The sequence below is a fragment of the Nesoenas mayeri genome (assembly GCF_963082525.1).
Source record: "Nesoenas mayeri genome assembly, chromosome: 5".
NCBI classification, from domain to species: Eukaryota; Metazoa; Chordata; class Aves; order Columbiformes; family Columbidae; genus Nesoenas; species Nesoenas mayeri.
The window spans coordinates 55070484-55088730 of record NC_137548.1 but is presented as its reverse complement, the minus strand read 5'-3'; the positions used below and the strand labels follow the sequence as shown (position 1 = coordinate 55088730).

Here is an 18247-nt window from a genome sequence, read left to right as displayed (position 1 = left end):
TCGCATGTTTTTAACTTTTGGAAATCTAATCTAAACTTGGATACTATGCAGAAGGTAGTTATTCCAAGTTGTAGAAGTTGAGAAAGAGGCCTAAATTAACAGAAATGCTTTTCTTTAGGACACAAACAATAAAACATTCACCTAGTAATGAATACACAGTACTTTGATAGCTGTTTTTAATTTTCCGCTGTTTAATGTAGATAAAATAATTTGACAACCATCTGCCATCATTAAAGCAGTATTATAGCAGATTAAGAACAGAACCCTCCTATAATAGTCATCTATTTCATCATCTCAATTTCTGAAAACAGCATGAGTGAAAAAAACAAAACAAACTCGAAAGGGTCTATGACTTCTCACTGGTTTTATGGAGTTTGCTTTTCATCTCATAAACATTCCTCTTTTTAAAAGTAGCTGTTACCCTTCAGATTCAAAGATCTCTATTTTCCACATTAGCTATGGGAGACTGATCTTGAGAAGAAAAAAGGCAAGACTCTTAGTGTGTCTTCTATAGGAAGAAAGCAAAAAATCCCAAACCACCATACTATCTCATTAAACTATGGCAGTAAGCAAAACCAAAAAAAAATATAGAAGGAGTATTCTGGGTTATCAAGTCCTGTCTTCTTTGGTATGAACTTCAAGGAACTTCATGACCTGATCAAACCATTAATAAGTTTGAATATTTTATTTGTTACAGAATTCCAGCTTTGGAAGCAGTAACAGTAAGACCATTTCAGTGTTAGAAAGCCACTGAGTGACAGGATTTAGTGAGATGCATCAACTAAGAAAAGAGGCTTCAAAATCTTCCAAAAGAATTTGCATTTTAAAAATACAGAAGGAAGAGAGACAGATATATGGAAATACAGAAAAAAATTTCTGAATATAAAGTTTTATAAAAACAAGGAAAAAAGTGAGAGGAAAGTCACAAGATCAGAAGAATAAAGAGGAGATACAATAATTCAAAAACTTTCATACTTAAGACCTTAACAATTCCATTGCATTCTTAAAAAAAAAATAAAGAGAACACCAGGAAAAAACAGGGATAAGAGAAAAGGATACATACTAAAATCCATCCCCTTGAGCAAAAAAATGGCTCTGTCAACCTAACTGAAAATGAGTTTAGCTTTTTTTTTTTCCTTTCTGAAAGCTAATGTGTGTTCAGTAATTTCTTACTTCGTAACTGCTTGAGAAAAAGCTGACAGTTCTTGATTCTGCCCTTCAATTTCTTGGAGAAGCACGTTTTCTGTCAGCATGCCAGTGGTCCCATTGTCTTTCTGCAACTCAAAGATAATACAGTATTTAAATAGCTGCAAACATATTCCTGTGGCCAAAGCCATGTGTAGATGATGGATTTTCATGAGCCTGAAGGGTTACTTTTAGTTTTACTTCTACTTCTATAAGGAGGAAAAAAAAGTGTATCATTACCGAATTAAAAAGTTAAGATTTACCAGAGCAGTGACTCCTTTACAGAAAGTAATTTGACAACATCGTTACTGGTTAAGTTGCAAATGTAACAGTTCCTGAGTTCTCGGTGACCCATTGCATTAGAATTTAGCAAGACTTTGCTGAACCAGAGGAAAAAGACAGATAAATACTTTTCCCACCACTTCTGCAACTCAGCCTTCAGTATAGTCCCCAAAAGAACCATTCCCCATCAGTTCTGCCCATCACTCCTTTGCCTACAAATCATGAAAAGATAAATTGTACATTGGAAGGAAACAGCATTCAGAACACTGAACTCAGAACTAACCTCATGGCATCAAATTACTGCTGTTTTAATCCCTTATGCCATACACATCTACCAGCTCCCAAAAATGTAAACCACAATCTTTCAAGTACTCAATTAAAAAAAAGTCGCTAAAAATCACAAACAAAAATTCAGCAGTTTTTAATACATATTGATTTCTGGTCCAATTCCAAACTGGAGTAAGCTGATCTTTATGAGTTTGCTCATGTCCAACTCAGCGTCATTGCACACAGAGGATAAAACCTTCTGACCAGCCACATTTGACATCCAGAGCTTCTACAATGCTTATAGAAACCTTTAATCCACATAGAAGTCCAGGAAAAGAGAAAAGCATACCGCACTACAGCTTTTCTGCAAATCACCACAATTCATTCACACTTGAAATAGTGAATAACTACTTAAGTAGTATTTAGGTTGTTATTAACTGAAAAAATTGGGCATCTAATTTCATTAGAGCATATCAAATATAGTCAAAATCAGACTTTTTCAGAAAAAGGGTCAAACCTGTAACATGCAGAGCCAGGGACTGTCAGGTCATTTCCTTTCAGAACTTTTTTTTCCCTCAAATCAACTTGTTTAAGCAGCATAGCATAAACTTACAAGGGATAACATACACAACCCATCAATGCCATTGGAATTGCATTTAAATGTAGTTATTTCAGCTAAAACACCAGTTTCATGAACACCAATCAGTTCAAAAGGATCAATTCTATACAACTGGGAATTAGCCAAACCATGGGAAGCAATTAGAGCAGGAAGCTGTAAAGCCACAAAACCTGGAAAGAGATTCAGGAATCATACCTTCAATTTAAAAAAGTTCTTCTGTTCTAACATCTCAGAGAAGTTCTGTCATAGAAAAATACTTCTGGGGAACTGCACAAGACCTGCTGACAAACCTGTGCAATTGTATCTAGTACATGCATTCTTTAAGCAATTACACAATAACAACAAAAAATAAATCATACAAGGAAAAAGGAAGTAAACATACCAAGTGAAAGGTAAACAACTTTGCTAAAGATTCAAGTAGCTGATGGCCAGCACTCAACACAAAACCCAGTAACTTCAAATCAAGAAGTTGGCTATACGAATGTTTTCTCTATTTAAGGACACTTTAAAAAATTACTACAAATAAGTACTCAAAGCACTTTGCAATTCTAACCAGAGTATAAAAGCAATACACAAGGGGATTACTTAAAGTCACACTAGAAATACAACATCGCCACTTGATGCTATACAACACTTGAATTATTTACAGCAAAATTTGCACATTATTCTGCTATTAAATTCCCTAAATTTAGGGAACTGCAAGGCATTTCCACACATGGGGTAAACAAATTCCAATGTAATGAGCAAAGGAAACAAAACAACATCAAAAAACCATCACACCACACCCCTCCACAGTTGACCTCAGGGGTGCATTTGGCTACGAAGAACAGCCTAAAATTAATTCAAATATGCATTGTTGGAAATTACCTCCTGGTGGATAATTAAGAATATCAAATACCTCCTTGCTTTTTTAGCTGAATTTCAATACTATTTTTTATCACTTTCTGGAAGATAATTCAGGAGGACAAGCTTTGATAAACTAATAAATCTCTTTAAAATCCACTGGGTTCAGATGATCAGGGTTTTGAGCAACAAGCAGTATTCGATTTTCTTTAACTTCCAGATAAACAAATCTAGGAGGAGCCAGAGCTATTAGCCAAACAGGAAAGAACTTGTAAGAAAGGACTTCAGGCCAAAACAGATAAATAGTTCATAGCAGTACAACCTGCAAAAATAGAAGTGGTCTGCAGATACGATTACTCTTAACAACAAAAAACTAATACCAAACCCAGTGAATTAACAAAAGCCAAGCTAAATTAAATCCCTTTTGTATATAAAACCACAAGACTCTTCAGCTCTGGGAAAGGAAAGGTAAAGATGACAACACCTAAAACAGGACAAAACAACGATTTTTGCCTCTGCTTTCAGAAAGGACAATGACTAACATATTTAAAGGGAAATAATGACTATATAGATACTTCAAATATAAAGCAAAATTCAAAGCAATCTGTTTATGTGAAGGATTAAATATAACATGATAGAATCAAAATATATTACAATGAATTTTTACTAATAGTTTTGTTTAAAGGGGCAGTAAGAGTATGAGTTATTCAGGAGGAAAAAAAAAGACCCAGACTAGTCAGGACGCAAGACTTGAGAATATACTTTCAAGGAAATATATACCTGGAGGTAAATGGGATAAAATACAAGAGAACTTCCAAAAATAGAGGCTAAATAACTCAGCTTCCTACCATACCAGATGGAAAATTATTTACACTAGAAAATAAAGTGGCAGCATAGGATGTGCACAAGACAAAGCAAAAGCCACGGGTTATGATCAAAAGATAGCCATTTGAGAGACTCGTCTTTAGATCTATTATCTTTGTTCATAATTTAGCACAACCAGCAGAAACAGCCCTGCTGATAATTTACAGTCTTGTATCATCAGCTAACTTTATTATAAAGACTAGAAATGGAGAATTATGCCAAGCCTAGTTAACTACAGACTGGGGGAACACAAGGAGAAATTAAATTTCAAACCTGCTATAAACTAAAAAATTGTTTGAAAGAAATGGTAGCTTAAGAAAATGAGATATATTAATTGACTACAGGATATGTGCTATTGTGATGTCATTGTGAATAAAACATGCCAAGAGCATGCCAAGGAAGATGCCCCTACCTGTAAGGAGGGTTTAATTCATGCCGCTGTAGAAGGCACATGGTACACTGTGCTCTCGCATGGACATGGACAACAACAACAACAAATTCTAATAAGCCATTCTCAAATAAAAAAGCGACAGGAAATGGAAACCATCACACAGAGCTTGCACAGAAGCTGCCAGAAAGCCACTGTTTCTTAAAGCTTATTGAAGTAAACATCAAAATGGTTCTTCATCTTAAATACCTGCTGTTCCATCCTGTTAAGAAGAACATTTGCTAAGAGCTAGTTACTAATATGAATGCATTTCTGGTAAAAATCAGATGACTGTTGAGGACAGTGAGCATCTGGAAAATCAAAAGTAGGAGGAAAAGACCATACGTGAACACAGAGCTTGAGAATTATATGAATCAGTTAACAAGTGATCTGCAAACAGCATGGAATGGGACTTGAACAGGGAAGACCCTTTAAAAAACCCTGGAATTTATAAAAACAAATTTCATTCAGCAACTGTCAAATACTACTTTCTACAGACAACGCTTCAAAAGCACCAATTCAATATAGTCTAGCTATTCCAGCCAACAGTTACATTACAATCAACCAAACATCACTGGAAAACCAACAGACATCACCAGAAAGCATGACAAACTGAAGCAGCAAACTGCTGTAGAGCCCAAGTCTACATGTCTCTCCCAATACTAGGAAATAGCTGAGCTCACATATCACTGCTCAACAGTGAGTGGAAAAAAAGTTAGGTTAGACCCAAGATATTCACACATGTAATGTTAAAAATGCAATCCCTTAAAAAGAGAGGTGAAGAGTTTTTTTGAGTTCAGGTTTTTTTTGGTCCTTCTCCACTGGTTTTCTATTAAACATTTGCCAGAATACTGACAACTAGCCCAGAAAAACAGGAAATCCTTCAACTAAGGGCCCAAAAATTTCACTTCAATGGAAATTTAGACAGCCCTTTAAGCCGAAATCTAGTAAATCTTTCTTTTTCTGAGAAGAAAACTCCCCCAGTCTGGGGAGGGAAGAAATAAGAAGCAATTTGGAAAATATCCTTGACTGATAAGTCGTTTTTCATAGCATGTCCCTAGTCTATTAAAAACACCTAGAAAGACAACATATAAGATTCAAAACAGCTGCGATCCAAAGTCTCCAAGCCAAACAAATCTTTTATTCCCTGCCTCTACCCAGTTTCTACAATTATGATTTTTCATGCCATTATCATCCTTTCTAGGGGTGACTTTGACTCTAAGACTTCTCCTTCAGCCTTTGCACTCTACCAAAAAAAAAACCAACCAGAAGTATTCATATTCACTTTCTAGTGAGGTGACCAATATTTTAAAACATAGTATCTTGTTTTATGATAGAATTACCACAGAAATAATTTTAAAAGTTAGGAAAAGTTAAATATTCTACAGTCATTTACTGTACTTGGAAAAGGGTGGGATGCACTTGTGGGGGCATAATTAACCAGATGAGATTGCTGATTTACATACCTGTGATGTTTGGCCCTGTAACTTTGTAAGTTGAGTTGTTCGCATGTTTAAGGACTGGCTCCTTGTAACTGTTGCTCCAGAAGATTTCCCATTAAGTTTTCTTTCCAGACAAGTTACTAACAACTTCTCTTCTAACAGCACAGCATCCCATGGATCTTCCGCAGTCATACTTGAAGCCCTCTCTCCATCATTCTCTGCCTTATTTAAAGTCTCCACACTATCCACTTTGGGTTTACTTAGGGGATCCAAATCTAACCAATCAAATTTACTAACATCTCCGCAGCTTTCTGAGGCTGGTAGGTTAGAAACCGCAGATTTTATAGCAGTCATTTCCAAGTCTGTGCTTGACTTCCCATTTTTCAGAAATTCTGAGGTGCTTGCGATTTTGTCAAACACTTTTGCCATTTCTGGAGTAAGTACTGGAGGATATATGGGTAGGCTTCCTTGTGGATGGAAAGGTGTAGTAGCTGCCAATGGGTATGAAATGTATTGTGCCTGCCTTGGAAGACCAAGATAAATAGGTTCTCTAGAGTGATAGGAGGACATAGTTGGATGGAATCCATTTTGAAATACACCAGTCTGTTTTGTGTAAGAAGCTGAGGGGTAAATAGGAGGTAAAGTGCATGTCACAGGTGCTGGTATTCCAGGCGTCCACTGTCTTCTCTGACCCGTAGGCCCAAGATAAAACTGTGAAGACACAGATGGGCTCAAAATAGGACTTACTGGTAATGCAGATACTTTACTAGATTCAAAACTGTCATCCAGCAGCAGTTTTTCTAGTTCAGCATGAGTAAGCTTCTCTATGTCAATGGTACTTAGTTTATCTTCCATGCTCTTGGCATCAGACTCTGGAAACACCATTAGATCATGGTCCTGTTTATTATGAGCCTGTGCTTTTTGTCTGGTGCTGCTAAAAGAATGGAAAGTTTGTTTATTCCCAGCAACACCTCTTTCTTTCTGCATCTTAGCTAATGCTTCAGCTTCCATCTGCAACGCCTCCTCTTTGTCCACATCTTTTGACCTTGCAGCCGCCAAAGAAGGTGATGAGTGCTGTTTAAACCCATTGCTACTGGATATCTGGGCCATACTGCAAGAACAGATGTCCATTTAAAGAAGCAACACTTCCCTTCTACTGGTTGTCTATCCTTGGCTTTGGAATAGATTTAGCAGATCTGAAAAGGAAATGAAACATTAGAAACACATAAAAGAAATATTACATAGAGAAGTAGCAAGTCATACATCACACCTGACAAGGTGTCCTGCAGAAGCCCAGGACATAAAATATTAAAGAGAACCTTTTTTGGGGGGTGGGGGAAGGTCAAATTTAAGAAGAGAATCCACCCACCTATTTGTCTTACTAGTACTTACCAGTAGGTAGACTAAGTACCTGGTTTCTTTTTGCACCACTAAATCTAAGACACAGAAAAGCTACATTCAGGTATCTAACCACTTCCAGATTTGAGCAATTCTGCACACTTAGTCAGGTTCAATCTCAGAAGCAGAAATAATTCTAAAGACCATACAAATATCTAGCATAGATAAAGCACATTACTGAGAGGACTTCCAGTTTACTTATATATATTACAAAAACAATAGAGGTATTAAACTGCTGTACCACGATTATGATGGTCATAATGGTGCTGAAGCACCTCCCTTCAGGAAATATGGTACTTTACCCGCTTAACAAGAGAAATAGTGCCTATGAAATGCTGTTTCTTGGACAAGCATAATAAGCTATTTAAGTATAGCTGCTCATTAAGCAATCCCTTTAACAGCCCCTTAAAGGAAGTGTCATTCACTACTAGGTAAGGGAAGAAACTCTCAAAGGTCACTTTTGCTTAAGGCTACCACCAAGAAAAGGACATCTTGCATTTCTCCAATTCCAATCTTATGCTCAGCACTATTACACGACTTCCCATATATATCACAATATCTCTGCCTCTTTAATAAAATAATCTTACAAGAGATTACCCCAAGAACTATGTTATTTTTCAATATTATTTCTACTTTATTCCAGAGCTTTTACACACAGGACAGAGTTGAGTCTAGGAGATGAGATGTCTTCCACCAACAGCTCATATGCATATCAAGTAGCAAGATAAAAATCGTGAATAATGAGTTTCTGCTCGGAGCATTACAAACAGCAATCTTCATTAAAACACAGTTTCACCAAACCAGATGAGAATTTTACACGTAAATCACCACAGGCTGAAGTCATGCAACAGTTGACAAGCTAAAAGAGTTCTCTGCAGTAAGTAACGTAGATAACTGGAAAGTCTGTCTTAATGTTCCCTTGCAATTTACACCCATAAGGTGGTGTTTCCCCCCGCAACCTTGAACCAGACCAGATATATGTGCCTTTAAACTAACTACTTCTGTGGACTTGCCACAAACAGTAAGATTCTTAACAGATTCCTAACAGATTCTTTAAATTCTTCAAGACACTGACCAAGCTTTTGTTACCCTATTTCACTTCAGTGGCTCATATTGTGAAGGACAGATGTCTTTGTAAGAGGCTGGACACATTTCAGCTAAGTCTAAAAACATAAAACCAGGTGAAAACCTTCACAAAGCAAGATTAAACCAGAACTGATGTTACAGGTACCACGACAGGGTTTAAATTAAAGGGGGCATTTTCAGAAAGAGTGAAATAGTGACAGACTAACAGTTATAAAACCCTGAAAACCACATAACTAAACTCCTAGGGAATAAAGTCTTCTTAAGAAGGAGCTTTGGAGGTTACTAGTATGTATCCATTCCATGAGATGATATTCAACAGATGAAGTCTACAGAAAAAAGCAGACACCAGATGCACTGAATATTTTGTAGATGGTTTAAGCCTAGTAGTCACAGATAACATCCTAATGAGAACTCTAATATACTTTATATCAATTGCTCTACTTTACATCAGTTGCTCAGACTGCCCAGATACACAAGCAGCCTTTAATCTATTAACTTGCAGCTGGTTAAAATTGCTATGTCAAATTTTCAGATGCGAGAACACCTTGACTTATGAAGTCTTCCAAGTAGCTATATATAACAACAACCCTGGCTCCTTAAAGAAGCAGGAAGCCTTATTTTTCTGCTGACATTGACAGCTTTGATCTCCGTACTCGCCAAGCAGTCTCCTACTCACAAGAAGTCTCTGTTCCACAAAGTCACAACTTCAGATAAACCTACATTCCTTCATGCTCAAAAAAATGGTGCACAGCTACTACAGCACATTTGTTTTTAACACCTAGAGAATCCAAATTGCTCAGTAATTGCTTATTTTACAATTTTACATTACAGTGCTACATTTCTGTCAGTGTATGATTTGCACACTTGCACTAATAAATCCACTGGCTTTTAGTATTCACAGTTTTAGCGATCACTGTATGCAAGTCCTGTCCTTGGGAAACTTCTAAAACCAAATCAGTGTATAAATTTCTGTCAAAACTGTATAAGCAGACTGCAGTTTTCAAACAGTTTGAAGTTAAAAACTGGTCAAAAATATGATAAAATTGCAATAATTTTACCCAAGCTTCACCCTGCACGCAAGTTTTAAGCAGTAAATTCACATGATAAAACATCAGAAGAAAAGCTCCCTAGGTATAAGCATGATTAAAATAAAGATAGGCCTTCTTTTAAATGGTAACTACACTGTGTCGGTAATTTCACAGAAGAAATTCAGCTTCACTTTGAACTTCTGATTTTGTAGCCATATACTTTCAAGGGCATACAGCAAGCAGAATTTATACTTCTCCAACATCTACAAAGATAAGGGGAAATTCCATTTGGAACTCCTCTCAAACACTCAGAAGCATATATATATATACAAAGTCCCAGAAATCAGAAAAAACAGATACCTAAGTCACTACTGACCACACCATAGAAATCCATGAGAAGTTTGCAACAACTGGAAGTCACTGGAAGACCCAGAAATAATCCTTAAAGAGTCAGGATTGTTCTCATCTCAAATGCTGACCACTATTTTAAGTAACAGTAATAATCAGTTTTCAACTGTCAATCTGTTCACTTTCAAGACCACAACTCTTTCCAAACACTTACAGAACAGGTTAAATTCTTTCATTTTCTTAAAAAAAAAAAAAAAAAGGAAAACTTGAAGCAGCTGAAGGGATTATAACAGAAATATAAAAGTGATAAGACAATTTCCTACACCACCTATTTCTCCCCTAAATCTGAAATTAAATGGCCACATTCATGCTTTGTATAAAGTCGCCATATTTACACTGCCCTAGCAACACCAATATTGCCTACACATCTCAACTATGCGATTTATCTACAGCCTTGACAACAGGTAATCTGTCTCTTGTGGTGTGACTTACTTAACTTTAAGCAATACTTTCTTTACGTATTCAGTCACATGTGATCAGACACGGGTCTGCAGACCTTCTCTGGCTTCAAACTAGCAGGGTGGCCCTAAGATCAAAACTTCCTTGATGGTAATTTTGAATGAATGTGTTTAGAGTCTAAAGTTAACTTGATCAGTCAAGTGCCTGTGTATTGCTATGTAATTTTGAGTATTGCTCATTATTTATTATTTCAAAGTAAAATGCTCTTTAAAAAAATGCAGCAATAAAACTTTATTATTATAAAGAACCAAGAAACTGCAAGATGGCTGACCATCTTCAGATCAAAGGCTCTACGTGGAATGGGGAAAACAAACTAATCTAACGAATATTAATACATAAAACTGAACTATATGGGGGTTTGTTTGTTTGGGTTTTTTTTTTTTTTGAATGAGGAATTTGTAAGCGCTTGGTAAGAAACATCAGGAGAATCAATACAGGATATTACATTTCTACCAGGACAAAGACTCCCAAAATCTATATTAGTTATCTATCTTAATGAGCAAGGAATGACTTTATTAGAGATAAATCCTGTTACCTTAAGCAGAGGTAATCGTACCATCTGCTCATGTACATGTTAACATTGCTCTCTACTTAAGATGAGTTGCACAACAATTTTCTTTCCAAAAAAACCCAAGGCTTTTAATATTCTATTTATAATTTGTTCTAGTGCTAAACAAGGGCAGAACAGAGTACTTGGTAATTCATTCTTAAGAAATACTAAATAGTTATCAAAACTCAGAGTACATTAATTCCCTAGAGTCCAAACACTAAATACAGAAGCAATAATAAGTTAGACCATTTCCTGCATTCCTCATGAAGTAATGCCCTGACATACAGCAGCCAGAGCTTCCTCAGAACAAGTGTAATTTTCACAATAACTGTGGTTATTTTGCCATGAAAAAAATATATACATATGAGGAATTTGCCTAACATTGAACCATAGCTAACTTAAGAATTAACAAATCTTGACTGCATACCAGAGATGGTAGCGGTTTTCTGGGATAACAAGGAAAACTTAGTACAATAAGACAGCAGTAATACAGTATGGAAAGTAGTAATTATCTGGAAAGGAATTCATAGCGAGACATTTGCCACAGCAGGAAAACTCGTTAGCAAGAAAGAAAACCATTAGAACTTTGATGTTCAAAAGCCCTCTCTGCCAGATACATCCAGATTGCTAGAAACTGAGAAACAACTGAACAGATACTTCACAAAGTCATGTCATGAGTAAGTCTAATATTTTCTAAAATACTGTTAAGTTTAAATCAGAAGGTTTTTTTTCAATAATGTATACAGAAGTAGTCTGGAAAGGCTAGTGTTTCAGGCATGTCGTTTTATCATGCTGCCTTTCCACTAAGAACTTGGTTGGTTCTTCAATCTAGTCAATTTAACAAAATTAGAAAGTGTCCCTTTGTAGATGAGATTAATACAGGTAATCAAAAGACTGAATCCATTTTGTTCCAGGTCATGTTTACAGAATCTTCCAAGGCAATTTCACTACCTTAAACACAGGTACAATTTTAATTGAGCACAAACTCTGAACCAGTACTCATTTCTGTTTTGCTCAAATCATTCAGCTTGTAAATACCTAAGCAACTGTACTTTGAAAATTCATTTACATCTAAAAAGTACCATTTTATCACAAAATGTCTGATCTTGACAGCTAGGAAAGAATAGGGTGTTAATAGTGCTAGAGCAGGAAGCCCCCAGGAAGGCTTTAAGGCCTTTCAATATTGGCAACAAATCCCTTGAAAAATCCAGCCTTGGCTCTTTCGATGTTTATAAAACCACTTCTGAACTCTTCTGCTTAAATCAATTTTTATCCATGACACTGTGCAGGAGAGTTACTAAATACGGCATACTTTGCAACTGTAGAAACTTGATGTTTTGATCAGTGTTGCAAGAGAGACAAAAGGTGTAAGCATCCGTGATGATGTTCCACCCAAATCTCAGTGTAGGCAGCTATAGGCACCTACAGGTTCTGTGTTCTCCATTGCCACAAAATGCTCTTCCCCTTCTTGAACCAGTGGCTTGCACCATTAGCCACTGCAAGCCATTCCACCAGTGAATGTGGCTACATGCAGATTTGGCACAGTACATTTCCAAGCTTCTTCAGCATATTTGTGCTGTTACACTCCTCCCATCAAATTTTAAACACAATCACCATTTCATTTAAGTCTGTCGAAGATATAGGGGTCTTAAAAATAATTCCATATAAGTTCCATAAAAACAAGCAACCTGACACCACCAAGAACACTGGGTGCCACAGCTAGAAGCAGTAGCATGAGCTCTTACTATCGGACACCATAGATTTATTATCAGGATAATCTTCATAAAAGCTTGAATTATGGCAAGAAGTCCTTAAAGCAAATCAGTTGAAGACACAAATCAACAGGAAACTTCACATAGTTTTCATCAGCTGTAGAACTACTCATCAACTTTTCACCTCTGTATTTCTCCCTATTTCGTCCTCAGCTCTCTAACACCACACCTGCAATTCTGCCCCTGCCCAGTACTTTCTGGATGCACATACCAGAAAAAGCAATAATGAAACTGATGGCATCCCAGGCTGTTTCATTCTGAAGCACTTAGCCAAGGTTTTGTTTTGGTTTTTTCCATGCCTTACAGCCAAGTCTATTAGCATCATTGTTTGACAAAGGCTAAGAATTTCAGTTCTGTTGCAATGTTTCTCCTTACAGAATAATGCTTTCATATCTACTCCTCTGTTTCAGAAGTTTACTTTTATAAACTTTTTACTGGTTCTCCTGCTTTTCAGCCACCTCTAAATTTGTGCTTTTCTCCATGTCACCCTTACGATTCACACTCATTTCCACCAATCCTTCTATTCAAAGGGTACTTGAAAACATTCAGGCAATACAGAACATTCTACACAAAATCACTATCAACTACTGTTTTGGGTGGGCTTTTTAAAATTTTTAAGTAATTCCATTGCTCCAAATATTCTGATTCCCCAGCTGAATAATTTGTGCAGTAATTTGTGATCTGCAAAATAATTTAACTCTGAAATACCACTTTCACAGAACAATTAAGACTGGAAGGGGCTTCAGGGGATGTCTAATTCCACCACCTGCTCAAAGCAGGGTCAACTATGAGAAGGTGACAAGGGTGCTCAGGGCTTTATCCAGGCAGCAACATCGCAGACAAAGTTTTAGTTATTCATACAGTGCAGGCCTGATCACAGTAGAGTACCTGGAGCATCTATTTATACCGTAACTTCCACTAATCCAAACAGCAGTGGTACTAAGCAGACATTTTAACCGACATGGCCAATTCAATAAAAAATACAGGAAGTATCTAGAGGGTGAGGAGGAGAGAGAAAAGAGGACAGGAACATTTGTGCTATCTGCTTTAATTATCCAGAGATGCCCAAACACCTTCCACAGATTTATAACATTCTACATCACAAAGGACCACTGTAAAAACCCAGATTTTCTTAATTTACACACCTGAAGCAAGCCCTGCAAACATTCTCCTAATGTCACAAAGCATTCTAAAGATGGTAAAACACAGGAAGTTCATGATGCAGCATCCAGTGGCTACTAACACAGGGAGATGAAAACAACCCTCCCGTACAAAGATCTTATTCTATTCCCTGTGCAGCACCACACAGTCTACACCTTCAATAAAACACCATCAAAACTAATAGTAGAGCAAGGAGACAAAAACACGCCACCACAGCTCTGTTCCAGATTTAACTCCGTATCACTGTATTAGTATCAACCTACCAGGCTAACCAAATGCAATTCTGCTGCAGTAGTCAAATTATTTCTACCACTTGGTTCAGCAGACGAGTTTCCCCTCAGGCAGGAAACTTGCACAGTTTCAATCATAACCAGCAGATGCTTCTCAGTCACAAATCTAGTGTTTATGAAAGTAGTACAGAGAACTGTTGATTATTAACAGAACAAATGCAGTGTTCACATATACCTGTTTGTTTCATGCATTAGAACATACTAAATGTTTATTAGATATATTGATTCAATTATTACTTTTTTTAAAAACACTACACTGGTAGAAAACTGAACAGCATGGCTACACTCAGGCCAAAGGTTCATCTCATCCTTAACTTGTCTCTATGCGTGGTTGCAGAAATGCAAATGGAAAAAGATTAAACCAAGGCAATTATGCAATGACACTTCCTCAAAATACTCCCCCAGTCTTCACTAATTTGCCACTCAAGGACTTCCTGAATCTTGAGGTAACTTCTCTAATATTAAGACCCCTGATGGATTTTTCCCTCCAGGAATTTGTCCAGCTGCATGCTGAACTCATGGAAACTTTCAGCACTCACTTTGTAACTCAGAACTGTCACCACCCTCTGCCTTTCTACTGTGACTACCATCCAAGTAGAAGACCATATCAATTACTCGTGATCTGTTCTCAGTGTACCTCCCATAACTATTAACATCAACTACAATACTGAAACCTACGAGCTTCCAACTCTATCTGGACCAAATTATTTAATCTAGGTCATCATGTGGTGAACAACCTCAAGATCTGAACTAGTGACATTCTGTTAACATAAAAACCGTGAGGTCCTCATACACCACATACTGTAAGGTTTCAATTATGGTTGGCTTTTAGTAAGTGATGTTTTGTTTATAATTTTGATGCCACACACCTGAAAATTACAACTTTAATGAAATAAGCAGACATACCTTCTCTCTGTACTTCAGATTCCTCAATGAAAGCACCTTGAAGTGACCACCACTTGGAACAAACCCAACTGACTCGAGGGAAGTAATTTCAGGTTGCATTTCTACTAAGGTATAGATCAAAGTAATATTTCTCACAACTTTTTTGTGTGTGTGAGAGCTTTGAGGAAAACATTCTAAATGTATTATAGATTAAGTGAGATTTATCATTAGTGGCACACTTTGAAACATTTCCTCCTTCACTCACTTGTCCAGTCTGGAAACAGCTTCTGCATTCTTCTGCAAAAACTGATATCACAGCAACTTTCTCATGTACAAAGGGCCTGGATGAATACTGTATTAGATGACTGATGTCATGCTGATAAAAACTGAACTCTGGTTCTGGTAAGTAGTTACACATCCACATCTTCTACTTAAAATAGAAGAATGTTTACAGTTTGCACTTCCACAAAGCAAACAATTTACATTTGTGCTATACTCTTAAGTTTGTTGTACTGTCCTAAAAATAAATACCACAGTAATTTCTGCTCTAACTGCAGACACTGAAAGGCAATACTTCTAAAATAAAAAAAGGAAGATCATTATCTGAATGTTATTACAGCTAACCTTAAAACACATGCTATACTTTATGAATTCTAGTCATTAGCGTTATGCTTATAATGTCCTACCTACCAATGTTAATTACAATTTTTAAAGCTTCCATTAAGATAGCCTAAAGACTATTCAGGAGTTTAAAGACAAGCAATATGCAACCCTGCTCTAACCTAGCATTCCTTTTTCTTGATAGCTCCATACTGGTCTGGCTTTAGTCTCACAACAGCCTAACACAACAAAAAAAAACCCCAAAAACATCACCTCAGCATATTTGGTTTTCTAAGCAATGTTTTAATACAATTTTCTTCAGCTAGGCAGCAGCTACAATAGCAGCATTGGATAAGAAATATCAGCCATTTCAAGTTAACTTGGTTTGAGAAGTTAGAAGCAGAGGAACACAAATTCAGAAAGCTTTTTTTACTTGACATTTTGAAATGCATAATTTTCCACTTAGGGCATTCGGTTTTCTTTGGTGGTATACAGAGAGCTACTCAATAAAGATAAAAATAACAAAATAATCATTTTATGTTTATATACACTGATCATCTATACTGATGAACCTTTATGTTTGAGTCCTTAATGATTACAGTAATACTCCAAAAGGAAAGAGGAACATCAAGTTCATAAATCAGGATTACCATTATATTGTAATTAAGTAGGACAAATCTATTTTTTAAATCAACTGGAATTTTAAATCTTTCTTGAGACCTCTGATGTACTTTTATAAAAAAACATATTTTGTGACTGTTCAAATACAGCGCAACATTTAATAAGATGGAATTCTAAAGAGTTTATTATTTTTTCCTCAACAAAAGGCCATTTAACCTGAAGTATTATTCAACTTTCTTTTATTGTCCATTTATTCTTTAGCTTAATATCAACTCGCTTTCAGTTAAAAAAAAATTAACCTAGTGTGCATTGTAGCCGCATTCCTGCCACCAAATGCAGTAAATGATCCAAATTTAAGCAACTTCTTGTCCTCCCAGACACAAAGTTTTTTGCAGGCCCACTCCCACTGTTGGCAGAATGAGGGACACAACCACCTTCAAAGCTAACAAATCCAACTAACAAAATACTTTCATCTGTCAGATTTCACTCCCTCCACCCCACTTCTACTTCCCCTTTGGATTCTTCGTAAATCATCCACCACTACTACTCCTGAACACAGTTTATACTGTAAGTAGGTGTTGCACAACATCTTTTACCAACATCACACTTTTTTTTTCTTGATTTTTCAGTTCCCTTAAGAAAAATATTTGCATTAAACACACAAGACTTATTTAAAAACTTTATATCTCTCCCCTACCCTAAATCAGCTCAACTGCACAATGCTCTAGGACCACATTTTCAATAAGTAATACAATGATGAGGAAGAACATCAGAATGTTTCTTTTCTTCCAAGCTCTTTGAGTGCATTTTACTACCATGTTCCCTTTCTGTAAGTGCAGCATAGCTTTAGTGAGGGGTCACTAGTGCTAACGAAGACACAGGTATACCTTTTTTAATAATAAACTCGGTCAACTTGTGAGCAGTAAGCCAGTTACAGGCTTCCATGTGTAACTACGAGTAACCGAAAGCCTCTCGGAGGAAACAGCAGAGCTGTGTGAGAATCAGCTTTGTCAACAGCCAACTTCTGTGGAACCACAGTAACGCTGCAACCCGAGGTTAGTTAACCCACTCAAAAAGCCAACGAGAAGGTGAATAAAAAGGGAATGTAAACCCAGCGGGTCTGCGGTGGCTGTTAAGGTTCCCCCTACACATGGCGAGCACTCGGGCTCCCTAAAGCCTTCCCAAGTGCCTTCTGCTCACGACCCGCCGCCCCGAGACTTCACCCTCAGGTACACAAAGCTCCTCCAGAACCGGGGGTGCTGTGAAGGACAAGCGGCTTCTCGGGACGACTCGGATGGCTCCGAGTCCAAACGGCCCCCTCCAGCGCGGCAGACACCGCAGTTCGCTGACCCGGCTCTCGGGGCAGGCAGCGCCTCCGCCTCGCACCAGCCCGGACACAGACGAGGCGGCGGGGACGAGCCGACCGGGCGGCGCTGCCCCCGGCCCCGCTGCCCGAGCCCCGGGCCCCACCGCTCGCAGGTGCCGCCTCGGCAGCGCAGAGTGCACCGGCCGCCCTCGGGCCCGGAACGGCGCCGAGGCCGAGCCGGCAGCGCCCGGAGGCCGAGAGTTGCAGCGCGGCACCGCGACCCCTGAGGGAGGAGAGGGCGAAGCGGGAGAAAGGGGGGCGGCAAAAGGACACCGGCAGGGAGGAGGGGACGGGAGAGCGGGAGGGAGCGGAGCCCCAGCCTCGCCCCGACACCCCGCGGCGGGTTCCCGGCACCTACCTGGCAGCGCCGCCGGCCCGCGGCAACGGCCATTTCCCTCCGTGCCTCCTGCTCCCGCCGCGGGAACGCGCGCCAGCCCGGGCAGCCCCCTCCCCTCCCCTCCCGCCGCTTCACCGCCGCCGTGCGCTCACTTCCGGCCCGGCCCGCAGCGCTGGAGCGGGCGAGGGGCGGGGCGGGCCCTGAGGAGATGGGCGGGCGGGGCGGGGCGCCGGCCGCCCCACTCGGAGCCTGCCCGGGACACTAGCCTGTCCAGGACAGTCGCCCGCCCGCTAGCCCGGCACCGCAGGTGTGCGTCTCGCCCGAGCGGCACGGCACCCTGCGGAGCCTGGCCGGTAG

At 38.6% G+C, this 18247-nt stretch overlaps 1 protein-coding gene across 4 annotated transcripts in view; it reads right to left on the bottom strand.

Annotated features, from left to right (window-relative positions):
* The window catches only part of PIK3C2A (phosphatidylinositol-4-phosphate 3-kinase catalytic subunit type 2 alpha), a 49730-nt gene extending 31741 nt beyond the window's left edge, over positions 1-17989 (bottom strand). For 2 of the 4 annotated variants that reach the window (XM_080345076.1, XM_080345078.1), the window contains exons 1-3: positions 17912-17989; positions 5954-7125; positions 1174-1280 (exon numbers count right to left, since the gene is read on the bottom strand). In XM_080345076.1, the coding sequence (XP_080201202.1) occupies positions 1174-1280; positions 5954-7060 (1214 nt within the window). In that variant the 5' untranslated portion in view covers positions 7061-7125; positions 17912-17989. The remainder of the gene's footprint in view (positions 1-1173; positions 1281-5953; positions 7126-17911) is intronic. The other 2 variants (XM_080345077.1, XM_080345079.1) reach the window with 1 other exon arrangement.
* Positions 17990-18247: the final 258 nt, after the last annotated feature.